General features: G+C 36.0%; 1 protein-coding gene and 1 pseudogene across 1 annotated transcript; one reads left to right on the top strand and one right to left on the bottom strand.

Moving 5' to 3' along the window:
- The first annotated feature begins 1,371 nt into the window (after nt 1-1,371).
- Nucleotides 1,372-4,935, top strand: LOC132279622 (2-oxoglutarate-dependent dioxygenase 19-like). The gene is made up of 4 exons (XM_059781647.1): nt 1,372-1,633; nt 3,419-3,543; nt 3,823-4,150; nt 4,440-4,935. The coding sequence occupies exons 1-4, from the start codon at nt 1,415-1,417 to the stop codon at nt 4,692-4,694; spliced, it is 927 nt and encodes a 308-aa protein (XP_059637630.1). The 5' UTR covers nt 1,372-1,414; the 3' UTR covers nt 4,695-4,935.
- Nucleotides 4,936-5,120: 185 nt separating this feature from the next.
- Nucleotides 5,121-27,666, bottom strand: part of LOC132277684 (protein DETOXIFICATION 27-like) — a 48,098-nt pseudogene continuing 25,552 nt past the window's right edge.

Here is a 27,666-nt window from a genome sequence, read left to right as displayed (position 1 = left end):
AACAGTTAATGTCTTGGAGTAACATGAATTTTTTGTCACAACAAAACTAATTAAATCATCAATTTATTTATTTATTCTTATTATTTTTTGGTCAACGAAAAAGAACACAATAATAGGAGTGTAGGCACCGAATAGATATTTGAATAAAAGGCCATATATATATATAGACGTAAGACTTTGAGTTGGATTGATAATGACTGAACGAGTGACCTTTGGAAAAGTAGATATATGTCCAAATTGCACGGACTTCGGAGCTGAAAATCGCAATTGTAACAGTATTTATAAAACGCACATATATTATAAAACGCACATGTAATTAATGGTGGAAATAGATGGATAATTATGTTCAAGACTTTAGAGCTTATCTTAACATAGCAAACTTATTGAAAAAGACTTGAAACATAGCAAACTTAACCCTAACGGCGCGACATTTTAGCCCCCATTAACTCCTGGGCTTAAAATGTGTCATTAACCTGTTCCTCATATTTGTTCCACATCAATTGAACACACACACACACACACACACACACATATATATATATATATATATATATTAAAGAAAATTTGACAATAAAAATTTTGCACAATAATTAAAACGTGAAAATACACACCCTAAACGTGCAACGTTAGCACCATTTTATTCCCCGTCAATTAAACATCACGAGCAATATTCACAGTACAATATTCACAATTTCAATTGTCGAACTTTGTTTAGATGCTTTCGATTCCACCATTATTTTGAAATGAATTGGTCCTCACTTTAATGCATTCCAAGGCTGAGATGCATTGGGCACACCATACGTTACCATTGGAATGTAGGTCCTTATGTAATAAAATTTACAATTTCACATTAGAATCATTGTATATTTTTGTGTGTGTGAAACGTGGCAAAATACATCATAACTACGTGACGTTAATTAACCCATTAACTTGTTACATCATATTTGTTCCACATGAATTCTACATCACTATATATATATATATATATAAAACAAAATTCGACAATGAACCTGATGCACAATAATTAAAATGCGAAAATATGCACCTAAATTGTAAAATGTTAGGTTCATTTTATTCCCCATCAATTAAATATCATGTACAATATTCACAGAGATGCTTTCGAATTCACCATTATTTTGGAATGGATGACCCTCACTTGAATGCATTCCATGGCTGAGCTGCATTGGGCCCATCATTACCATCAGAATGCTAGGTGCAAAATTCACATGAGAATCGTCGTACTTTATTATGAAGTTAATCTTGTTGACTTTTGTGCCTCATAGGTCTCATTTGGACCACGCACAAATGCACAATGCTTCTTCTATATAAGAGAATAACATATATGAGCTCACTCACTCACTCACCCCTCCTCTTCCTCATCTCTCTCACTCTCTCACACACCCACACACAAAAGATGTCTAGTGTGAAAGAACTAGTAGAAAGAGGCTGCCTCACATCCATTCCATCCAAGTTTGTTTTGGCGCAGAATACCAATGATCTCATGCTTTTAGGAGGAGGAGGAGAAGAAGAAATCCCCGTTGTCGACTTTTCCCACTTTTCAGGAAGTGCAAAACAACAGGCCAAAGTCATCCAAGACATTGGCTATGCATGCCAACAATGGGGATTCTTTATGGTAAGAATTTTGACAGCTACATATATATATATATATATATATATATATATATCAGCTTCAACTCATGAATTGCTTTCATTTCTATATACTAATTTTTTTTTTTGAAAGGTGCACTTTCAAAATGAGAAATAACTGGTTTTGTTTGGGGGGAGAGAGAGAGTTTCTATATACTATATTGTTATATGAACTTGTTGCCACAAATTAACACAAACAAACTACAAACACAATGAAACGATATAAAAATGTGTAAACTCTGTGCCATATAATATACCCTAACACGTACCCTACTCCAACCCATGAAAAACAATAAAAATTTAATACTGCACCTATTATATAGTATTCTGACTAATGAAAACTTTCAGATACCTTACCCAAAAAAAAAAAAAAAAACTTTCCGATACTCTTAATAACAGAAGACAACAATTTCTCATTTTTCTGGGAATGCTATATTTTCGATATCCATGGAGTTATGTTATTTATTTTAAAGAATGATCATTTTATCAAGAAATATTTTGTATCCATACAAAAGTTTTTCACACGTCATGTATCATTTTGTTACATGAATTAGTTAATAATTAATTCAATCAAAGTACTTTATATATATATATTTTTATCACAAGGCAAGAAGGGTTATAAGTTAAATTAGAAAGTACAAAGAGTCGAAACCTAGCACTCCCAAAATCTACCAGAGATATTAATCACTGGACTATCGAGACATTTGCAATCAAAGTAATCTATTGAATAAAGTTTTCATTATTTAAATTTATTGTATTAGTTTAAAACAATGTCCCATTTAATTTACTTAATTGAAAAGTTAGTATTGTGGGGAAATCCATCCACGTGAATAAGAAAAAATATCTGGTAAATAGTGAAAAGCAAAGAAAAAATGGTGGTGTTTTATGTAGACAACATGATTGTGTGTGGGTATAGGTCCAGCTCTGGTGGCGGGCTTCTTTTGGGCCTGTTGCTCGGGCTGTGGTTTAGGCCGAGGACTGAAACCTATACCCAAAGTTTACCAGGTTAGTTGTACTGGATCAAGTACTTCGTGATTCGACTCAAAAGTTTAAACTATTTGGAGGGACTCAACTCATTTATACTGATTATATTTTCCATCCTGCTTCGATGTGGGACAAGTCCCACTTATAACATTCTCTCTCACCCGAACTCGCACCGCCCTTGTTATGGTCGGACCACCTTGCCTACCTCCCACATCGAGGCTGGATCTGGCTCTGATACCCAGGAACTAACCTATAATGGGCTCAGTGGGTAATCGCTCCCACTGAAATTTTTTCTTTTTGCTATTATATCCACCTTCTTTTTTTTTTTTTTATTTTTTTTTATTTTTTTTTATTTTTTTTTTCAAATTATATACTTACAAATTTTTTAGTTTATCCCTATTGAAATTAAAAAAAAACTTCACTAGTGCCCCTCTCAACCCTTTTTTGTTAAAGATAGCCCCCTCTTATATATTATTCTGGGTCCGTCCTAAATACCGACTGTAACAAACAGGTCAAGTGTTTCGCATTTCAACCAAAAAACTTAAATTGTTAGGTGGGGCTAACACTCAACCTATTTATACCCATTACATTTTCCATTCGAATCTTACGTGGGACAAGTCTCACTTGAAACACTAACCCTCTATATAAGAATTTAAAAAATGAAGTTTGTGTAATATAAAATAATTAGTCTTATGTTAAATACCTTATAAATTTATATATATATATATATATATATATATATATATATATATTCTAAAATTTCATTGTATGCATCCTCATTCCTCAGCTAATCAACCATTGTATGCCAGAGAATCTGGTAGATGAGATGTTGAAAGTTGGTCAAACTTTTTTTGAACTATCAGAGGACGAAAAGATAGAGTACACTGGGAAACCACTGTTTGATCCTGTAAGGTATGGGACAAGCTTCAATGTTTCTGTGGATAAGACCTTTATTTTGGAGGGATTTTCTCAAGGTTCTTGTTCATCCGAACTTCAATGCTCCTTTGAAGCCTAGTAATTTCAGTATGCCCAGTGTGGCAGTGTCCCTTTTTGGGTCGCAATTTCACCATATTTATTTTTAAATTTTCACTTTCATGCACTTTTTTTTTTTGATGGAGTTTTCAGAAACTGTTGACCAATAACCCAATTGATGCTTCCACGAGCCCTCACCCATCTGTTTCTTGGCTGCAGAGAATTTTCACAAGAATACTGCAAAAGAGCCCGTGACATCGCCGGCGAATTGCTCAAAGGGATATCATCAAGCTTGGGATTGGAAGAAAACTACATAAATAAAGAAATGGAGGTTGAATTTGGGTTACAGCTCCTGCTTATGAATCTCTACCCACCTTGTCCACAGCCAGAAGTGGCTATGGGGATGCCTCCTCACTCGGACCATGGCCTATTGACCCTACTAGTACAAAATGAGGAAAATGGCTTTCAAGTGCTACACAATCATAAATGGGTTCCAATTAAACCCCTAGCCAATTCTATTCTTGTCAACACTGGCGACCATATGGAGGTACATGAGCATCTTTAGCCTTGTTTAATAAGTAATAAAATGATAACTAGTTCAGCTCTGAAACTAATTATCTGTTTCTTTTTATATGAGTGGGGATGATCTGTTTCTTTTTATATGAGTGGGGATGACATCATCCCCACCCACATACATGCAACTGGATTAGTCCGTGAGCCAGACTCTATAAGAGAACTCTAACAAGAATTGTGAAATGACCCCCTTTTTTTTTTTTGGAAAATGAAAAGAGAAATCAAGAATTTGCCATTAACAATCTATTGTTTTCATATTTCAGATACTGACTAATGGAAAATACAAGAGTGTGTTACACAGAGCAATGGTTAATAACAGAGCAACCAGAATATCCATAGGAACAGCAATTGGACCACCACTTGAGAGAATCGTACCCCCTGCCAAAGCCTTGGTGGATACTGAAATAAGTCCAGCAGCATACCGTGGAATCAAATATAGGGAGTACATAGAGCTTCAACAAAGCAATGAACTCAATGGTAAATCTTGCTTGGATCGAATCCGAGTTGACGTAAGTTAGTGATGCTTTGTATGTGTGTGTCACACACTTACAAATGTCTATCATAAAAGAAATTGTAACATGGTGTTGTGACGAATATTTTGAAACTATAGTTGACATGTAAACAAATGTGTCAGCTTTATTTAGGTTTTTTTTTTTTTTTTTAACTTGCGTCTAGTAATTCGTCGAGACTAATGGTCTTGTAACCACATAATAATTTCTCCTATTATAGGACTCGAATCAAATTGCTCACCTTTTCTCCTATTATGTCAGCGGTGAATGTGTTTGTGTATTTTATATGTTCAATTCAAAATGTCAATGTAACCTGTGTTATATTTCTTATTTGTTGTATGCTAAAAAGATGTAATTTTAATTGCCGTACCATTTTGCTCTTTAATTCCAAATTGTTTACGATTTCAGGCGTTGATTTTATATTTCCTAACGCAATATTACTCTATTAGCAAAATATTGATGTCCAAGAAAGTTTAGCCATATGGAATACCCTAATTTGATTATGATTACAAATTTTTGTTTATGTTCTCATTAAAGACAAATGAGAATTGATGTTGATAACAATGGCTCATCCCAGCATGTACCTTGACAAGTAAAATACTGCCAGGTGACCCAAACAATCCTAATTATAACTCTAAAGGGCTTAGAATACAATCTTAACAAAAACTTATCAAAAGAAAAAAGAAAAAAGAAAAAAAAGGGCCCTCTGAGGTGTATATATATATATATAATAAAAAAGAGCAGCTCCAAAATGTGATAGACCCGAATACAGATTCACCTTAGGATTGATTATCTGGATCAGGACTTTGACCACTTTTGAACATGCTTGGTAGCTTTCTTAGCCTGCAAATCCACCATTTTAGAAGAAAATTAAATGGAGTTTAGTATTAAGCAAATATGACTTTAAACAAAGGTCATAAATTGAAGTTTTTTGTTAATTTGTACCTCCCTTACCCAATCACACCGTATTGTTATGATGGCCAATATTATTGTTTGCACTGCAGTCCCGCCAAATATCATCCCACCCCAGATACCCTAATGTTCAAGTTGAAATAAATTAGACTTGTAAAAAATTATCAACACATAAAAAAGAGTACATTTTAAGTACATACAAAGCTCTTCTTAGTAAGAACTAAACTTACCTCAACACCAAAGCAAAAAACCCACTGCATAACACAACCAAGGGGTACCCCAATAAGGTAGGAGCAGCCCAAATTTATGTATGCAAACCACGCTTGCCATCCCGATCCCACGGCCACCCTGTAACAGTGGACAAACAAGGTCTAATAATTTCTATCAAACATTTTAAATATTGTACATTTTTATGTGAGATATAATTTTTGTAATTGGCTAATTTCAATGCCAAAACAAGTCTGATCGAGTTGTAATTTATATTTAAAATTCAAGATCGAGATCGACTGCGGAATTGAAAAGTTGTTCAAGTTTGATATACTGAGATCTACAAAAATAGTATGAACAACACTTTAGGAATATGAGTTAGAAGGTTAGGACACTTTTACAAAATCAAAATTTTTCCAAGTGTCAAGCCTTTACAGTTCTGGACTGGCCATCTTACTTTAGCCATATTCTTACGGTTCAAGAATCAAAAGAATTCTTCAAAATTTACTCTAGCCATCTCGAACCGGTTCAGTCTTTTTGGATCCGGTTCAAGAATCAAAAGAATTCTTCAAAATTTACTCTAGCCATCTCGAACCGGTTCAAGGCCTTCAGACAGTTTTGGTAACCTTTGTTTCCTGTTCTGATTATTCTTCCTATTTGATATAGAATTCTTTCCAAAAGTCCTATGCACGAAAATTACCTTCTCCAATGCATATGTAGGTCTTTGAAGAGTCTATATAAACCTTGATTTACATCTAGGTTTATACGGCTTTTGCATTACATCTTCTGATTCTTAAAAGGCCTATTTAAGAGATATTTTGCAGAAAATCAAATCTGATTTTTTTGTGTTTGTTTCTAGAACATACACATAAACACAAGAGTGATTTTAAGGTGTTGTTCAATTCCTGATTGTGTTCAAAGCTATTGAATATTGCATCTACAAGGATTAGTGAAAGCAAATCTACTTTTTCTACATCAAATTCAGATCTTGAGGAATAGGGGTGAAGCGATCACACTTTGAAAGCGTCAAAACATTCAAGGAGTGTTGTTTGATCTACCAGCAATCCTTTAACAGAGATCAAAAGTATGCCTGAGGTTAAGAGTTGTTGGATAGGACGTCGTAAAGCTAAAGGATTTTTTGTGATTAGTGTTTGGTAGAATGATAGGGTGTGAGCCTGAGCCAAAGTCCATTGTACATTGTTTCAAACATAGTGGATCGGTTTACTTTGGACTGCACAGTCCATGAGGTATTTTCCCACAACAGTTGGTCTATTCTACCAATTTAGATTTCCTCGTTAAAAATCCTAGTGTTATCTCTCAACTCTATTTGCTTTACTTTACTTTTATCTTGCATGTGATTAATTAATTAATTGCTAAAATTAAGTAAAGCTGATTAAAATAGAAAGATATAGATTTGTTTTTAAAATCTAAAACTTTCTAAATAAGTAATCGTCCACTGCATAAACTCACATTTTAATCATCGAACTATCGATTATCGAATTGATCACCTGAAAGAACTAGTTGAACACTATTGAGAAGTATAGTGAAGCCTAAGAGGTAAGCAAGTCGGTCGACTGCTTCAAGAACATCAGTGCTTGATGTGAAGATATACCCAATTTTGTCATATAATATCATTATAAGAGCGCAAAAGAAGATGCCTGTAATGACCAAGTTTTATTCAACCCGGTGCGTCAGTGATGACCCGAAAGTTAACCGGGTAACGGATCCTAAATGCTGAAGCGAAAGATAAACTAAGGTCTCTAGAGGTAGAAGTCATCCCTAAGGCACTAATGTGCCCTTCCATGAAGTCACGAAAGTTAAAGAGAGCAAAAGAGGAAATGAGAGTCAAAACGGGCTAAATTCGTCAATTAAGGGCAAAACGGTCCATTCACAAATAAAAGGAGAAAATTAACTCTAAACAAGTCAAATAAGGTGAATACAACCTAATCTAATCATTTCACAATATTCCAAGAGGTTCTAAGAACTTTGGCCAAGAATTCTCCAAAAATGCATTTTCCTGGTTTAAGCAAAAACTGACCATATCTTACTAAAACATGAATAACTCTCATTATGATTTGAATCTAAGAATGGAATAGGTACCATTGGAAATATGACTCAAAATTCTTGAGTTTAGGCTCAAGAATCACCCCATTTGGGTTAGGAATGAATGAGTTATGACCTTTTGAAGTTGGATCATCAGTGCTAAAACAAAATCTGGGAGGCTGTGTGTATAAGGGCTGTTTCGGCCAACCGAAATAGAGTTTCGGACAACCGAAAATCACAGAAACTTTTCTAAAGTCTTGTTTTTGAGGGGTGGTTACTTCGGTAGACCGAGATGAGCCATCGGTCGACCGAAATGGCCCTGAAATGTGTTTTTGGCTACTGGAATGTGCATTTTTACAAATAAAAAAGGCACCGGTGTTTCGGTCAACCGAAACACCTTGAAACCTATTGAAAGCTTCACTAAACATGGAAGATTTTCAATTAGACCTATAAAATTCATTCTACCCACATATATAGGTCAAAACTGATCTTTTTTAAGAGAAATTAAGAATGTGCACATGTCAACAAGCATAATATGAATTATTTGTACATAGAACAATGGCTCATGGCCTCATACACATCAATTACAAGAATCTCACATGCTAAACCTCCAAAGTTGGTTTAAATACATTCTGAAAGCAAAATATGATTCCACATGAGTACAAGTGTTAAATTAAACATGCTTGGCCCTTGGCCTCATTACACACATGTCCAAAGAGTGTCAAAAGGTGCACTTAAGTGCACATTACATAGGTTGGATAAAAATACAAGTTTTAACATAATAACCAAAATGAAGCATGATATGCTAACAAGTGCATTTTCCACTATAAAAAAATTACTCAAAGTAGTCAAGCAAGCCTAAGAATGTTGTGTATCCCATAATAATGCTTCTTTACTTGAAAAACATCCAGTAACTTTGGGGTGAGTAAACAAGTTTACTCGTAGAGAATGAGCTTGCATAAGTTTAACTCATTACAAGGTTTGCAATTCAATATAATTTAATTCATGCTATTAAAATGACATTGAAACTTTCAACATAGCACAATGAGATGAAATTTCACAAAGTTATCAACTTGGAAATTAAATGCGAAATCAAACCAAAGTGGATACTTGGATATTGCCCGGATTGAAACCGTACTATTGGGATCACTTTAGGGCTATTAACCCATGGGTACCTTCCTCTAGTGCATACTACAGTGTAGGGAGCTCTCTATCTCTCGTACTAGAACCAAGTCCTAGCCAAGTCATGTTCTTGATAATATCCCAAGTTTCCAATCAACGAGTTGAGCAAGAAATCATGATATGTGATAAAAACACGGTAAAGCTTCATGAATTTTATAACTAAATCATTAGATCAATAAGATAGAAATTAAGTAGACTGATCGGTTGAGTCGATTACAATTATAAATCAACCTTCGCAATAGCACGAATCATTGTAAAATAGGGCTATTGGTCGGGTAAGTCGAACCACTGGGACTGCGCTAATCTATGGCAACCTAAGTGTCTAGAGTCTTTTTAGAATGATAGGGGTGTTCATAGAGGATTTGTTGATTGTCACTTAAGCTATGAAATTAAGGTGCATAAATTAAAAGTTTGCAAGAGTTTAAGGGAGATGAAATAGAAGTAAAGAGGACTAGGGAAGTGAATCCGCCTCCATCCCTATACACATGCTAGATTAGAGCAAAATTGGGGGAAAAACAATATATGATGGTCAAGAAATATATAGCAACACATAGTTACCATATAATCAACAAGCTGTACATTAAATCTCAAGCAAGCATGATCCATCAAAGGTGAACATGTTTAGACTACCTAACTAAGGTGTAGCTTAACCACATTTACTTGAATGAAAGATTATCAAGCCCTAGATAAAATGATGAAGCACATGAAGGTAAGAAATAAGCATAGACCATCAAAGGTTTCACCTAAGCAATGATCTATCAAAGTTCTCCAACTCTATGCCATTAAAACAATTCCATGATCTCACTACCATTGTCACCATGAGAGTGCAAGCAATATGATTAAAAGAATAAACTATTTAAGATAGATAATTGATTCAACATTAATCATTTAAATACATTAAGATCCATTACAAAAGGCAAAATGCTCTAGACCATGAAAAGACCAAAGAATATACATTGTAATCCACAAAATATAGCCTAAATTAGAACATGCTTACAAGGGAGGGGCCTCATCACCTCCCTAGATGAAGGTTTAGTTACCCATGGGAGCCTTAGAAGAAGGAAAAAGCTTAGTCTCCATCCCTATTTTCGAGCTCCTTTGTTGTAGCTTCAAGAACTCTATCTTTTCCTCCTCTTTCTCTCTCTAGAAATCTTGCAAAGATGAGATATGATATATGTTATGTGGTTCCCCTCACCTTCTAGACATCCTCTCCTACTAAACCCTCACCAAACAAGGCTCAACTCCCCACCAAAAGACATCTCCAACCAACCCATAAAGATGGAAATCAGAAATGAGGGAATTAAGGTGCAAGTGGGCTGAAGTGATGGATCCCGGAGAGCATTCTGCCCATAGTTCGAGCGCTCGAAGTCAATTTGCTTAGCTTTGAGATACTTTAATAAAATGGCCATAACTTTCTGCTCCGAACTCCAAATGACGAATCGTTTGAAGATTTGGAAAGCTAATTCAAAGCGCTAAGTATGCCATGTTTTAATAGAAGTCCAGTTCTCAAGTTTGTTGGGTCTAAAATGAAGAGCAAAGTCGAACTTCACTGCTGCCAGGCTATTCTGCACACCTTTGGTAAAAATGACATAACTCTTTGCTCCGAACTCCAAATGAGGCAAACTTTATGTATATGGAAAGCTGACTCATAGCCCTTCATATTTCATGTTTTACTAAAGACCAAAATCACACGTACAAAGGGTCAGAATTGGAGGCCAAAGTCTGATGGAAAATGAACCGGTGCCCGCGCTGTTACAACCTTGCACCAATTTGCTACTTGCAACCTGAAATGATTTGGCTCGGCCTGAAGACGCAGCAATTCTTCTTGCATAGAGCATCATGAGTCCCATGGATCATTACTCTTGGCCAAAATGAAGGTCCCTGGCAACGGTGTGCTTTGATTATTTAAGAACTCGTCAAAGCATCTCTTTTAACTCTCTTTGGGGAACCAACCTGAAAATAAACAAAAGCATGCAAATGAAGCTAGAATATGCAATATGATAAAATAATGGACTTAAATAATGCAAATTAGGGCGCTTGAATATGCAATATTCGGTGCTTATCACACCCCCAAACTTACATTTTGCTAGTCCCTTAGCAAAACAAAACTGAACACACAATGGAATAACAAAATGACTCTTCTTTCGTGAGAGTGACGGTTGCATTTAGCATATGTAACAAGCCTTTTAAACCCCTAGGCATCCCTAGAGGACGAGTGAAGTCTCGTGAGGGTTTAACAGAAATGTTACCCACAAACATCAAACATGGTGCATAAAGTTGCACAAAGCTTATCTTCAAACTTGGAACATAGAGAACATTGGAGATGGAATCATTATGAAAACTACCGTGTGTATATGAGGCCTTGATATACAAAATGGAAAAACATCTTTCAATTCTCATGCATCAACATCATGGTCCATATAAATACTTCAATTGTCATATCTATAATAGAAATCAACTTTAGCTTCAGTGAAAGTGAACCGGATTCCCAACATGTGGCTTTTACCTTCTTTTTCCAATTTCATAACACAATTCTTCAAATCATTGAATTTCCCTTTTTAATGAAGTCTCTAAGGCATGAATTTATTCACCATACAACTTTTTGTTGCTTTTCTTTTCTTTTCTTCTTTTTTTTTTTTTTAGATGATACATATTATGGTTGTGTAATGCCGAAGTCCCTTAAGCTTTCTAACCGAACCATGTAGCAAGTGTTAGGCCAGCAACTCCCAAACCTGATGGCTTTAGGGTGCTAAGTGTAAGGACACTCCAAGGGCTTAATAACTCGAGTTGGAAAGGCTACAAACTCCAACGAACCATATTTATTTATTTTTATTTCGTGAATGACCGTACAATACCTAAGTCCTTTAAGCTTTCTAACCAACCCATGTAGCAAGTGTTAGGCCAGCAACTCCCAAACTAGATGGCTTTAGGGTGCTAAGTGTAAAAACACTCCTAAGGCTTATAACTCGAGTTAGCAAAGCTACGAACTTAAACTGGCCATTATCCTTATCTAACTATATATATATATATATATATATTTTTCAATGCCAAAGATATCCATTCATTAGGGTCATCAATTCAAATCAACAAAGTCATGGTCAAGGTAAATCGGGTTGCATGCCTCACAATTAAGTTTCTGGTGTGCATATGTGAAGTGTGAAGTATAGAAGAGAGTGATACTCGAAGATAGTCTAATTGAAGCATTTATACAAACCATTTTAAATCCACATATTCATTTCAAATTTTCCTCATTTCATAACTATCATTTACCCCTATACACAAAGTATTCAACACATGCTTCAATTTCCAACAAGTTCCAAGACTTTAAAATCATTTCTTCCATTTTTTTTTTTTTTTAAATTTTCAGTTTTATACCAATCTATTTGAACAAAATAGCAAATGCAAACACTATACAATACACAATACCCCCAAACTTGAATGACACATTGTCCTCAATGTGTGAAGACAAAGATGTAAAAATAAAGAGCATAGAGGGTAAAAGAACAATAATACCAAGTGGAGTGACGAAGGCAAAGGTTTCCATCTATGTGAATGCGTAACTGTTTCCCCCAAACTTGGACATGAAGACCTGTCAAAACACAACTAATATACACTTGTAAAAGCATAGGTCTCTTAAGAAAAACCAAAACAGAAATAATAACATTAACATAAATTTTATTGAAAGATAAAAATCCAAACAAAACACAAATAAGCACACATTAGCCATAAGTTTAAAACGGATAACAAAATAATGCCAAAAGCGGTGTCATTTAGAGAGATGAAGTTGGTTCAGGAATTTTGTCAAGCAGGTGGTGTGCACTTTGCAAAAATTAGAGGCAAAGACAGTGAATGGTGCTTGAAAACCCAAAAATTTTTACCTGCAATTGACTATATACAAGCCCCAAACACATACTATACCTCTACACAAACAATCCCATCCTCCATTTATACCAAAAACGTGAAAGAGAAAAAGAAAAAAGAAACTTACCCAAAAATGGAGAACCAAAGGCCCTTTGTGCTTGGTGGTAAGTGGTGGTGATGTGGAGGATAGAGTGATGGAGATAGGAGAAGGTTGGAGATGAAGAAATGAGGAAGAGGAAGAGGTGGAGAAGTTAGGGAGGTGAAATGAATTAAGCAGGTTGTGGGAGCAAGGGGAATGGATGAGTGAAATTGAATAAATGGAAGAGGAAAAGTCGGTTTTTAAAAAGAGTAGGGGAGTTCAAGCACTCGAAGTAAGCCCTTCGAGCGCTCGAAGTCATGGCAGTGGGCTCGGGAAATCATGGTGAAAGCTTCGAGCGCTCGAAATGGGGCCTTCGAGCGCTCGAAATAACAGCAGTGGCCTTGGAAATATGTGGATGAAGTTTCGAGCGGTTGAAATGGTGCCTTCGAGCGCTCGAAGTGAAGGCAGTAGCTAATGCATGGATGAATTTTTCAAACTTTTCAACATCTCTTTAACGCATGGATGGAATTTGGAAATATGATCCAACAATGCATTGAAAGTAAGAGGTTATGCACATGAGTAGCATTCCAAAGATCCAATGAAATTGCCGGATGGAGCTGAAAATTTCCAGGAATGAAAACAAAGGTTGTAGAAGGCCTAAGAAAACCAGTTTGAATTAATGGACACAATTTAAGATAGTTCCGAAGAAGGTTAAAATTTTGGCTTTTCTTAGCGAATTCCCTGAAAATTCAAGGCTCAGGCAATTGAGAAGAGGGAAGCTTGGGAGTACAAAGAATTGCTTACCTTGGATGCTAAATTTAATGTCGATAGCTAGACGAATCTCAAAGTAGGGTTTACCCTACACCAAGTCTCTCTAGAGAGTTATACTTCCCCAAATAAGAAAGTTCTTTTAAAAGCAGAGGAGAAAGAGCTTGAAGACAAAAGTTGAAAAGAGGTAAAGGAAAGACCTCAACCCACTTTTCTTCCTCAATGAAGAACTTTGGATTATTTAGGGGCTGTTTTGGATGATGGAAAGGTAGATCAAGTGAGGGCACATCAAGCAAAGACTTGTGAAGGGTCATATTGAGCACGGGAATGCTTGACAAATTATCCTTCAAATTTTCAACATCCTCCTCACACTTATCTGGCGGTTCGGGCTCAACAGCTTGAGATAACTCAAGTGAAGGAATGAGAGGAGGTGCAAGCTCCCAAGAGAGGGATACATTTGATGTTACCCAAGGAAGAGAGTGAATGGGTGGATGAATATCAAGCAAAGAATTTACCTCCCAAATAGAATTGTCAATATCAAAATCCTCACAATTGAAATGAGCCAAGCAAGCTTTTAGAGGATCCTCCATTGAAGGAGGTGCATCAAGTGAAGGATTCTTTAGGGGATGTTTTGGATTTTTAAAGGAGACAATCTCTTCATCATTATTTTCCTCAGTTTTAACCACAAATTCTTCAATTTTTTGTGTGGCAACAATTTGATCTTCAACCACAATTTCTTCATTTTCACATATGGCAACCATTTGATCATTCTTATGATGAAGGTTACTAGGAGTAAGCTCATTATTCATAAAATTTTCTTTTGGATTAGCCACAAGTTTAATTGGAAATTCTTCTTCCTTTTCATGATTTAGAGCTTTAACCATTTGTTGAATTTGAGCAATTTGGTCATCTAACTCAACTCTAGATTGGGAGTGAGAATATGTGGTGAATTGCATGCTAACAATGTCATCCAACATTTGCTTGTTGCAATCCATCATTTGCTTGTTGATAGACTCCATCATTTGTTTGTTTGCAGCAATGAACTCATCCAATTGAGATGGTGGAAAAAGAGAAGTGGGCTGGAAATAATGATCATTGGGTTGAAAGTTGGAGTGAAAATGTTGCCCATGAGATTGTGGGGCTGAATTTCCCATGTCACGCCACAAGAAGTTTTGATGATCTCCTCAACACGAGTCAGAACCATTGAAGTATGGATCATTACCCGGTTTAAAGAAATTTGCATTTGGTTGCTCTAAAAAAAAATCTGAGAACTGTCTCGGTGGAGGACAATCTCTTGTATGATGTGTATGACTAGAGCAATATGCACAAAACTCATGCGGTGTGTAGAATGGAGTTGGAAGATAATGACCCTCCATCTAGGACTAATTCAGCCACTTATTTAGATACATTAAGATAAATTCACATAAAATATATACAACACAAACAAAATACACAACAACCCTTCACCAAAACAGCCACATGCAATGATCCCTTTCTCCTCAATTATCAAGACAGAATTTAAACGGCCATGACAAGGACCGATCCTTGTACACGAAATTTAAACAAGATAATAGCCTCAACAAGGGCTTCAAAACTAAATTATCACTAAATTTAACACATGCACAATATTTTACAATGATGAAACTAGAAGGTCAAGAGACTTACCTGGGGTCCCCTAGACTTACAAATTTGCTAGCATTCCCTCGGCAAGTATCAAGTCCCTAAAGCCTCACAAACACTTTAAAACACAAAGATGGTCAAAACCGCACAAGAAATATTCACAAATCACAATATTAACAATCACACTAAAATTAACCCTAGAACTTCGGTTGCTAAACCGTTTGCAATCCCTAGTAACGGCGCCAAAAATTGATCGGTTGAGTCAATTACAATTATAAATCAACCTTCACAATAGCACGAATCATTGTAAAATAGGGCTATTGGTCGGGTAAGTCGAACCACTGGGACTGCGCTAATCTATGGCAACCTAAGTGTCTAGAGTCTTTTTAGAATGATAGGGGTGTTCATAGAGGATTTGTTGATTGTCACTTAAGCTATAAAATTAAGGTGCATAAATTAAAAGTTTACAAGAGTTTAAGGGAGATGAAATATAAGTAAAGAGGACTAGGGAAGTGAATCCGCCTCCATCCCTATACACATGCTAGATTAGAGCTAAATTAGGGGAAAAACAATATATGATGGTTAAGAAATATATAGCAACACATAGTTACCATATAATCAACAAGATGTACATTAAATCTCAAGCAAGCATGATCCATCAAAGGTGAACATGTTTAGATAAAATGATGAAGCACATGAAGGTAAGAAATAAGCATAGACCATCAAAGGTTTCATCTAAGCAATAATCTATCAAAGTTCTCCAACTCCATGCCATTAAAATAATTCCATGATCTCACTACCATTGTCACCATGAGAGTGCAAGCAATATGATTAAAAGAATAAACCATCTAAGATAGATAATTAATTCAACATTAATCATTTAAATACATGAAGATCCATTACAAAAGGCAAAATGCTCTAGACCATGAAAAGACCAAAGAATATACATTGTAATCCCCAAAATATAGCCTAAATTAGAACATGCTTACAAGGGAGGGGCCTCATCACCTCTCTAGATGGAGGTTTAGTTACCCATTGGAGCCTTAGAAGAAGGAAGAAGCTTGGTCTCCATCCCCATTTTCGAGCTCCTTTGTTGTAGCTTCAAGAACTCTATCTTCTCCTCCTCTTTCTCTCTCCAGAAATCTTGCAAAGATGAGATATGATATATGTTATGTGGTTCCCCTCACCTTCTAGACATCCTCTCCTACCAAACCCTCACCAAACAAGGCTCAACTCCCCACCAAAAGACATCTCCAACCAACCCATAAAGATGGAAATCAGAAATGAGGGAATTAAGGTGCAAGTGGGCTGAAGTGATGGATCCCGGAGAGCATTCTGCCCATAGTTCGAACGCTCGAAATAAGCCCTTCGAGCGCTCAAAGTCAACTTGCTCAGCTTTGAGATACTTTGGTAAAATGGCCATAACTTTCTGCTCCAAACTCTAAATGACGAACCATTTGAAGATTTGGAAAGCTAATTCAAAGCGCTAAGTATGCCATGTTTTAATAGAAGTCCAGTTCTCAAGTTTGTTGGGTCTAAAATGAAGAGCAAAGTCAAACTTCACTGTTGCCAGGCTGTTCTGCGCACCTTTGGTAAAAATGACATAACTCTTTGCTCCGAACTCTAAATGAGGCAAACTTTATGTCTATGGAAACCTGACTCATAGCCCTTCATATTTCATGTTTTACTAAAGACCAAAATCGCACATACAAAGGTCAGAATTGGAGGCCAAAGTCTGATGGAAAATGAACCGGCACCCGCGCTGTTACAACCTTGCACCAATTTGCTACTTGCAACCTGAAATGATTTGGCTCGGCCCGAAGACGTGACAATTCTTCTTGCATAGAGCGTCATGAGTCCCATGGATCATTAATCTTGGCCAAAATGAAGGTCTCTGGCAATGGCGTGCTTTGATTCTTTAAGAACTCGTCAAAGCATCTCTTTTAACTCTCTTTGGGGAACCAACCTGAAAATAAACAAAAGCATGCAAATGAAGCTAGAATATGCAATATGATAAAATAATGGACTTAAATAATGCAAATAAGGGCGCTTCAATATGCAATATTCGGCGCTTATCATAGACTAACTAGTTAATTTCCCTAGATTTCAAGAATTGTTCAAATGATTCCAATTTAATAGATAACAAGAAATAAGTTTTGGCCATGCCATATATCAAGTTCAAATTAGAATACAAGCATGGTACAAATAAGTAGAATTAAAATCAATTTATATTAATTAATTCTCTAGATTTAAAAGCTCATTTCAATCATGTCAAATTAATATACAACAAAGATCATGTCATGGCCATGCCATATATCAAGTCTAAAATGAATTATATACAAGTTACAATAAATCACTAATTTCTCAAATTGGTACAAGACATGCTTACCATTTATAAATCACTATAAAAGCAATTAATTTACTTTGAAAATAAACTATAACACCCCCTACCTTAATAGAGAATTGTATCTCTATAATCCAAGGCAACCAAGCTTAAAAATGAAAAACCAAACAAGAGTTTTGTAGAGGAGAGTGAGACGAAACTAAAGTATTCCAAGCTTAATGGTCTAGGGTGAGTGGAAGGGTATCAAAAATTAAGTCAAAGCTCTAAGTCAAGCTTTGCTCCAATGGTGGCTAAGTTAGAGTTCTTGAGAGGAAAAAGATGAAATGAAACAAAGGTGTAAACCCTAAGCCAAATGTGGTGGGATTCTCCACTCACTAGGTGCTCTTGCACTACCTATCACACACACACACACTTGCAAGACTAAAGATGAGTCCTACACTTGTCATGAATCTAAGTAAACTTTCAAATTATATATCAAGCCTACACTTGTCAACCATCCATGCCAGCAAGTGCTTCTATCCTAGGCCAACAAATAGGTGAATCTCCACCCTCCATGTGTCATCGAACAAGGCTTCTAAGTGGTTCCACCACAAGATCAACAAGTGCCACTATGAGAGTGTGACACTTGTCACATTTTTCAAAAATTGCAAAAAGGTCCTTTTTGAAAATATCTTCCAAATTAAATTAAAAAATAGTCCCTAAGACGAAAAATAATTACTTTATTTCATTAGACAAAAATCCCTCAAGTTATGAATAATTACCAAAAGGTTATGCATCCATGTCCTTTATAAGAAAAATAAGCATTTAACATGCTTTTCTACGAAAGTATAAATGTAGATATCATGAAAATTAAATATCATGGATGTATATAAAGCCGGAATCAAATCCGAGCACAAAAGTGAGATTATGCAAGGAAAAATGATAAATGAGAAAAGACGAAATAGGGAAAAAGACGAAAAAAAGAATTACCGAAAAAAAGAAAAGAAGGAAAATGGCCGGGTCATTACAACGCTGATGATTGTGTAGTTCACCACCTAGACCTTTGTTGCAAATTTAGCTGCTTTTCCGTTCATGCACCTAGCTTATTGGCCACCCTTACTCTGCAAAAACAATTGATATGCAACAATAAGGCAAAAACTACTATCAAATGCAAATCAACCACTTGTTTGAGTACCCACTTGTGAAAATAAAAAATAAAAAGAATTTGAGTTCTCCATGGTATCTTCAATCTAATAAAATGATGTGACTTCAATAAGATGCTATATAATTTTCACATCAGCAGCAGAGCAATTAGTTTTGAGTTTAGTTGATGTTGATGCACAAAATTAAGTTTTTTTCAATACAAAAGTCACCATTTTTATATAAATTGTGAGATATTTATTTTGTAATTGGTAAATTTTGGTGTCAAAATGTGTTCAATCGAATTGTAATATTTTGTGTCTTGACGTCGAAAGCAGAACATCGCGTACAACCAATATGGGCTAGATTTTGATTTTTTTGAAAATATCACGTTAAAAAACATATGTTAGTGAGTACACGTTATTTTGAGTTTTGGTGTTAGACACTTTGAAAACATTCCCATTTTAATTTCTTAAAGTGCATTGCCACATTGAAACTGGTCGCGTGTCACGCAACCCCTTCCCATCTTTGTTACTCAATCTCATTTTTAAAGAAATCATATTGGCGTAATAGAAGTCACGTCCTATGCAACCGATTGCGTTCTTGTAAACTAACAAGAAAAGTTAGTTCTATTTGGGTTTTCTTTTTTATCAGATTTTGGGGGAATGTTTATGCATGAAAATAACTTGTCTTCCAAGTGTGTTTGGGTCTCTCTAAATTCTATATAAACATATTTACTCTTTAGGGTTTGTGTAGCTTTTTGGAACTAAAATTTCAGAGATTTTGTGTAAGCCTTTAAGAGATTTTTTTAATTCAAATAATCAAACTTGATTTTTCTAATTTTATTTTTGAGAGTACACATAAATACAAGAGTGAATTAGTGGTGGTGTTCTCTATCTGATTGGAATTTGGTGCATATCGAAGATTCAAAGATTCTGAGAATCAGGATTTTATTCTATCTTCATCAAATCTGTATTTGAAGAAAAAAGGTGATTCACTTACTCTTTGAAGGGGTCAAAGCATTTATGGATTGTTGCTTGATCTACTAGTAATCCTTCTATAGAGATCAAGAGTAAGTCTGAGGTCGAGAGCTGTTAGACGGGGGAGTCACAAAGCCATGGATTGTAAGCAATTGGTTTTTAGTAAAACGATAGGGTGTGAGCTTGAGTCAGAATTGACTGTACTCTGCTTCAAATATAGTGGATTGTTTCACTTGGCATAATGTGAAAGTCCTCAAGGTTTTCCAATTGATTTTCCTCGCTAAAAATCCCTGTATCTCTCAAACTCTACTTGCACTTAATTTTTGCTTTGCGGGTTTGATTTTAATTTTATTTCGATAAAATTAAAATAAGTAAAAATCGGATAAATGAGCAAGTAAAACCTATTCACCCTCTCTAGATTATTTTTAATACAAACTTCCACGTCCTTTTGGCATAGCGCAACTCACAATTGTTATCAGAGCCATCCTCTACATATTAAGTTGTTCCTTGTGGAATATTTTTAAAATAAAAAATATGTTTTTGTTTTAAAAAATTCATTATAGATGGCACTTTTAAGGAAAGTGGTTCTATTCAACGTACTCCTTTGTTTGATGGAGATAATTATGCTTTTTGGAAACATAACATGTGAGCTTTTCTTATAACTCAAGGTAAATATGTTTGGGCTGTTAGGGTTTATGTAAGCCCTACAAAGCCATTAGATGTATTTCAACATATTATTAACAAAATCTATTTTATTCATCTTCTTATAACAATATTGATAACCATGTATTGGGTAGATCAAATGTCTTGATCTACATGGTCCATTAATTATGATATAATAAATTAATGTACAATGACGGTTAAGGTATTGTGTGTAGGAGATATGCATTTATAGGTATTCATAATTATTAATATTCAAACTCAATCGAATAGAACTATACATTCTATTTCGTGAGTATAACCGTTGGCTTCCAACTCAATAAGAATACTAAGTGGAATGACTTATCTCAGTCATCTGGATGGGGTGATCTAAAACTAATTAAGTTGGTGTGTATAGCTCGTTGAATGGGTTGAGGATAATTATAATACTATTTGAGCCATCATAAATAGTTTTCCTTACCATTTACTTATGTAAGTTAACTCTTAATCCTGATAAATATATTGACTGAGGTTATATTAATTATTTACATTTGATATACTTGGACTGATTTACGGATCGAACAACTTAAGTACTTTGTGTAAATAATTAATATATTCACTACAGATTATATATTATCAAAATGGAATCCATGTGGCAAAGTATTTGGCTAGATTGGTTTGATCACATGAACTTGATCAGTTATATTTAATTGTTATTAAATATATGTGATTAAACATGAGAGTTCTAGGTTATCAAATATGTATAAATAGTATATTGGATTGATGAAAATATTTATCCAAATAACTATTATCATAGAGGGGTTGATTTATAGTATTAGATCATAATTATTCGTATCATTGAGTGCAATTATTTCCTTTTAGTGGTATTTGAAATAATTAAATAGAAAATATTATAGTTGGCTAAGAGTTAGTGGTGTACTAGAATTCTATTAAAGTCATGGATAATGATAAGCCTATGAGATCTCACTATTAGTTCAACTTGGAATATGAGTAGTAGATCTAAAGTGAATTACTGTATAACAATGAGAGTATTCCATTGGAACTATATCTCTATAAAAGGAGAAGTAGTTATCAGTTCAATGTGACACTCATATGCTTGAGAAATGTAACAACTAAAGATAATCGAATACACATATATTTTCTCTGAGTTCCAAAACTCTAAGGAAGATCTGAAGCCCACACTTTTAACTGCTCAAGATTTTCTAGACCGAAGATAAAAGTGAAGATCAAAAAGATATATACCACTGGCGATACTGCATCAGAATATATGGATCCTGATCTAGCAATTAATCAAAGACTGGTGGAAGGAAATTGTTCAATTATCTACGGGGTTGGTTAATTAATTCTAATTTTTTATGGTAATCATGGTTAAACTGATTTCATTATTGTTGATTGAGACGATCCTGTTCCACTTAGAAAAATTATTTTTATTTGATTATAAAAATTGCTTCCGCTGTTATATATTTTTATGGGGCTACCCAACATGGGTTCAGTTGAAAAAGGTTATAAAAAACTTGTAGTTACTAAAGAAGGTGTTAGCATTGAAAAGGAAGACTCCGAGTGGACTCAAGTTAAAAATCATGCTCACGAGCGAAACACTAAAGTCTTGTTTTCTTTATTCAAAGTTGTTGTCCAAATTAAGTTAGCTCATATTGCTTATTGTAGTACTGCAAAGGAAGCATGGGACATACTTCAACTTACCCATAAGGGTAATAAAGTCAAATCTTCAAAGATTGAGATGCTTATGTTTTAATTTGAAAATCTTAAGATTGAAGAAGATGAAATCTTTTTTGAGTTTTACATGAAACTTAACTGATGGTCGTGTCGCCCTACTATAAGCTTAAGAGTGTGCATTAAAGCGAGGGCCAAGTTTTACATTTATAAAAGCCACTACTACCTTCACTAAAAATATAGTTAGGGTGAGTAGGGATCGTCCCAAGGGATTGAGTTGTCGTGCTAGCTTGTAGAATCACTATTAGGGTTAGTAGGTCGAGTGATCAAACAAATAGTTAGTTGGTTGATTAAACTAGAGAACAAATTAGACTAAAGTAATTGAATGCAATAAAGAGTAAGTAAGAGAGAGAGAGATTTTGGGGTTTAGAGGTCACCACCAAATAATACTTTTCTACACCCTTAACAAGTGACTAATAAGGGAAATGTCTGTTGCAATATTAATGTGTGTGTGTGTTTGGTTGATTCAATTAGTAAGGGTGACCAATTAAGTATATATTGTCTAATCAATATGTGAAAAACACAATATATCTAACAATTAAGTATATATTGTCTAAGTAGTATGTGAAAAGCACAATATATCTAGCAAGTCATTAATCCTTTCATTAAGCTCATAAGCCAAATACACCACAAGGTTAGAGACATATGCTACTTGCATTCAAAAGTATGGAACATCAAACAACAAGTATGGATTATCCTCCCATCTAACAACTATGCTACCACTACACTACAATTAAGCTAATAACATGAAATTAAACTAATTAAGCTAAGGAAGAAGCACAATCCACCAAGCAATGAGCATGAACCATTAAGAAAATCACAAGAGCATTCCATTAAGCACTATGTTTTGACAACCTCTAGATCTATGGCATTAATACATATAGACATGCATCAATAACACAAGAAATAGAGACAAACACATGAACATCTATTCTAGCATACATACACATATGGATAGAATGAAATGATCAATTGGAAGCATTAAACCATATAAATCATTGAATAAATAATATCTATATATATAAAAGTGCCAAAACAAGTATTACAACACTAATCCCTCAATAATACACAAAATCAAGATGTAGAAAGCATGCTTGGGGGTAACTCTAGCCCCAAGAGGATGTCTAACCACTCATGGTAATGCTTCTCCAACCCTTAAGGGCAAACTCCATGGAAGAAATCTACTCCTTGGTTGATGAAGAACTCCCAAGCTTGTGTCTCTAGCCTTCTCCTCTTTTCTTCCTCCCTAAGAATGGCCTCGATTGTGATAGATGAATCTCCCTTAAAAAGTGTATCATATTCTATATATAGGTTAGTCAAGTGACACACAAATTGAGCTGGGGTCGTGCACAAAAATATTCCCCAATGATTGGATAAGGACAGCTTTCAATGAGCTGGAAATTTAACTTTTTCGCACTGGAGGAAGTTCAATCGATCGAACCTTGGACTTGAATCTATCGAACATGGCTGAGATCTATCGAACTGAAGTTGGATCGATCCTCAATGGCGGCGCCTTTTTAGATAAAAACAAATCTGAGAAATTTCGAAGATATTTTTGAGAAAATGACAAAAGTGGTTGGTAGGGTGGTACAATTAGATAAGATCAATCATTTGATAAGGACAAGGTAGTTCGATCGATCGAAGAATGATGTTAGATCGATCGAACTTTTGAGATCTTTGAAAATGTCATCATAGCTCTGATCCATCTTGAAGTGCTAAGATTGATTATGTTGGATCGATCGAACTTTGATCTGAGATCGATCGAAGATGTTGAATTCCACCTTTTGCTTCATTTTGCTTCCACTTGGTTCCTTTCTTTGATTCATCCCAGAATTGCTTCATTTCTGTTCTTATTTGGCTGAGTTAGCTTATTTTTGGGATAAGTGCCTGAAAATGAAAATAATACGAAATCAATCTAAAACGGAAAAGTAAGATAGATAAAGGTACTAGAATACCTAAGCTTAAAATACGTACTTTTCAGCGCTCATCACACCCCCAAACTTAAATATTGCTAGTCCCTAGCAATGAACTAGAAAGTAAAGGAATGAAATGAACAACTATACAACTATGTACTAGAAAGCAATAAATGGATAACGCCACTTTCGTAGGGAACATGATTGCACTTAGCACATGCAACAAGCCTTTTAAACCCCTAGGTTCCCCCTAGTGGACAAGTGAAGTGGGTTTCCAGAAATGATACCCACAAACATTAAGCTCATTCTCACAAAAGAGACACCAATATTGCAAACAAGCATTAGGAGAAAATTACCTCAAGTATGCAATTTTTCAAACATTTCCAAGTAATCTCCTAAAATCTCAACATCAAGCAAGCAAGTATGGTCCTCCACACATCAAAAAAATGATCATGCAAATCAAAACAACGTACTCTAGAATCCTTTTTGAGTGGACCGGCATCAAATATGTTACTATCTTAGCCAACTAAAGAACTAATCACATCTTTACCCTCAAACTAGCACACAAATCTAGTACCGATCATCAAGACAAAAAGTGGACCTTTTATTAAAGCTTCATTCATCTAGGTGCGCTTATTCTTTTCACTCGATTTATTTTTATTTTTTTAAGAATCAAAGATGGAAGCATGGTGTAATGTGTTGATCTATTAAACTTTCAAGTGATTCATGAGGTCGAGCGTTAGGTCAATGACTCCCAAACCAGACGGTTTTAGGGCATTAGGTGTTCAAACACCTCTACTGACTTACAATCTCAAATCAACTAGGCTACAAACCAAGACAACCTTCATCTAATCATTTCTCACTTCTCACCTTTTGGGAGAAGTCCTCACTCTTTTTTTTTTTTTTTTTTTAGCATTCAATTATTAACCTAGAGTTTGGGCCCTCTACCTTTCGGCGTGAGAAGTTCAGTGCTTGATGAGGCTAGAATCCCGGCTACTTAGTGAAAAAGGGGTTGTTATCCACCTTTATCAAGAATGAAAGCTTTTAATGCACTACTAGCCTAATTGGGATATAACCAATTCAATAATCAACAAAGCATGTACCCCATAAATGAATACTAGTGTGCACCTGTGCTAGTGTAGAATCCTAGAATGAATCTCAAAACAATCACAAAATCAAGATGATGTGGACCACAAGTGCAAGCAAGATATCAATTTTTCAAAAAATTTACTCCTAAATAGCTTCCACAAGGCATACAAGGAGTATTAAACTCTCAAGTCAAGCAATTTTTAAATTTTAAGCAATATAGTCCTCAAAAGATCAAAATCATCGCTAATATGGACCAATCATAGAAAATCTCTCAAATACACAAGTCATGCTCAAAATTTTGAATTTAAAAACAAACACTGTAACATACATCATTACCCCCAAACTTGAATGGCACAGTGTCCTTAATGTGCAAAGAGAACAAAAAGAAAGAGTATACCGGTGCAATTAAGGTAAAGAATGGCTGGGACTGAAGTATCCAAAGTGGGTGGCATAACCCCCCCAAACTTGGGATTAATTGTGGTCCTGAAATTGGGCACTTGGATAAATTTATCAGATAACAAAAGGGATAATCAATGCACGGTGGACATGCAAGTGTAAATGGGATAAATCATATAAAGTAGGGAGAGATATAAGGGTGGTCCTAAAAATTGTGTAGCATTCTCTCTCACTATAGTCACTGTGATACACCTGATGGAGTCAAATAGACAAATATATGAATATGATAAATGACATCCATAACAAAATTATATATAAAGAAAATAAAGTATAGAGTACATCAAAAGAGCAAAGCCGACATATCTGGCTGCAAATAATATACAGTGACAAAAACGAAGTATTGATAACAGAGGTGTAGTATGAAAAGATAGAAGAAACTGGGAATCTTAGGTGGACGAGGCAGGACGAGCTCCGCGGATATCGTGAGATAAGTCTTGGAGTGCAGTCATGACATCCGTATGGAATGTAGCAAAATCAGCTCGGTGGGCCACAACATCAGCTCGAATGGCAGCAGTATCAGCTCTGATAGCAACCACTGCATTCTTAAGAGCCTAAAGACGCTCTCCAAAGCTGGGGATCTGACTAGGAGCCTCAGGTACGGATGAATCAGAAAAAAGATCCTGAGTCTACTCCTCTGCATGAATGGGTGATTCAGTTGGAGAGTGCTGCTCTGCGTCATCTGTAGGTCGCTCTAAATCAATGTCCATACGCTTGACAGCTGGATCAACTGGTGCGTCATCCGCTGCCTGGTCTGTTGCTGCTGCTGGGGCCTCAGCCTCTAAATCCTCTAAAGTTAAGTCCTCTGCCGCCTGAGCTGCATCCTCTTGTAGTTGGGCAATAATAGCATTATGGCTCTTGTCCCAATCTTTCTTCAAGAAGTGATAGGAACCTCTCTCGGGGTGCTCCCGAGGATGGAAAGGATAGCGCTGATCAATCAGTATCTGGGTGATGAGGTGGCTAAATGGGAGAGACTTAGCCCTTTTGGGCCTCTCCTTGCTGATATGCTCATCGTAGAACTTCCTCATCATGTTCCAGATGAGCACGGGATGATACCTAGTGGCCTGTATAAAATGCGTAGAGGGCTGTCAGATAGTCTCATCACCGCTGAATCTTGTGCCTGGCCATATATATGTTCCGAAAGAGAACGGAATCAAAGAACCATAGGTCATCTGGAAGATAAGTGCGGGTAGCGAAAGTCTCACCATCAACATAGTGACCTGTCAAGAAAACTGTCATGTCGGCATAAGAAGGCTTGTATAGCCTGTAGCTCCGAAGGGCATCGGTGTGGACAATGGCATGATCTGGCTAGTGTGTCCATAGTAATAGTAATCTAGTGGCCATCTATGGTAGCGACCAGCTCTGCCGTGGTACGCAGGGACGGTCGGAGGTTCTGGAAGAACATCCGTACGAGCCGCGGGTAGACTGGCTCAGTAACTGGGGCAAGAATAGTTGTAAGGCCCTTCCGGATAATATCATCATAAGCTGATCGGGTCAGCACCGATCTGGAGAAGAAATTGACATCAAAAACTGACTCATGAGCCACTGACATCTGTGCATATCTAGGTGCAGGCCTGTCACGCTCCTGGGCTGGCTGAGCTGGCTGATATGCTGGAGATGGTGATGATGAATGCTCGGCCTCAGCCTCATCCTATGATGGAGATGGTGTAAACGCAGGCTGAGCCTGTGAAGGTGACTGAGGTGGAGTAGGCTCTAATGGCTCCTCCTGTGCAGGGTCCTGTGCATGAGAAGGACCGGCCTCTGCATCAAAATTGTGCCTGCCCCGGCGGTGATAGTGACCGCGGGCTATAGTCTTAGGCTTAGGCATGGCCTGAAAATAATTTAAAACTTGCAAGGGGAGTCAGTGTCAGAATAAAGAATTGAAAGCACAAAATGGAAACATGCATGTCAAATAAGATAGATAAAACATATATGACATGAATCTATACAAGTGATAGGAAGTGAACATGCTAAGCAGTATAAGTGTAAAATGCATCCAATATGGAAAATCACAGGCATT

The sequence above is a fragment of the Cornus florida genome, unplaced genomic scaffold, assembly GCF_030987335.1.
Source record: "Cornus florida cultivar Cherokee Brave unplaced genomic scaffold, ASM3098733v1 CherokeeBrave_3.0.0_Hap2_Chr10, whole genome shotgun sequence".
NCBI classification, from domain to species: Eukaryota; Viridiplantae; Streptophyta; class Magnoliopsida; order Cornales; family Cornaceae; genus Cornus; species Cornus florida.
The sequence above is the reverse complement of the archived record's forward strand: the minus strand, read 5'-3'. Positions and strand labels throughout refer to the sequence as shown.

Bases quoted from the DNA above. Each gene is read 5' to 3' on its own strand.
- LOC132279622 (XM_059781647.1), top strand. From the start codon at position 1,415: ATGTCTAGTGTGAAAGAACTAGTAGAAAGAGGCTGCCTCACATCCATT. The intron at 1,634-3,418 runs GTAAGAATTTTG...CTCATTCCTCAG, and splicing joins AACAATGGGGATTCTTTATG to CTAATCAACCATTGTATGCC. The intron at 3,544-3,822 runs GTATGGGACAAG...TCTTGGCTGCAG, and splicing joins CCACTGTTTGATCCTGTAAG to AGAATTTTCACAAGAATACT.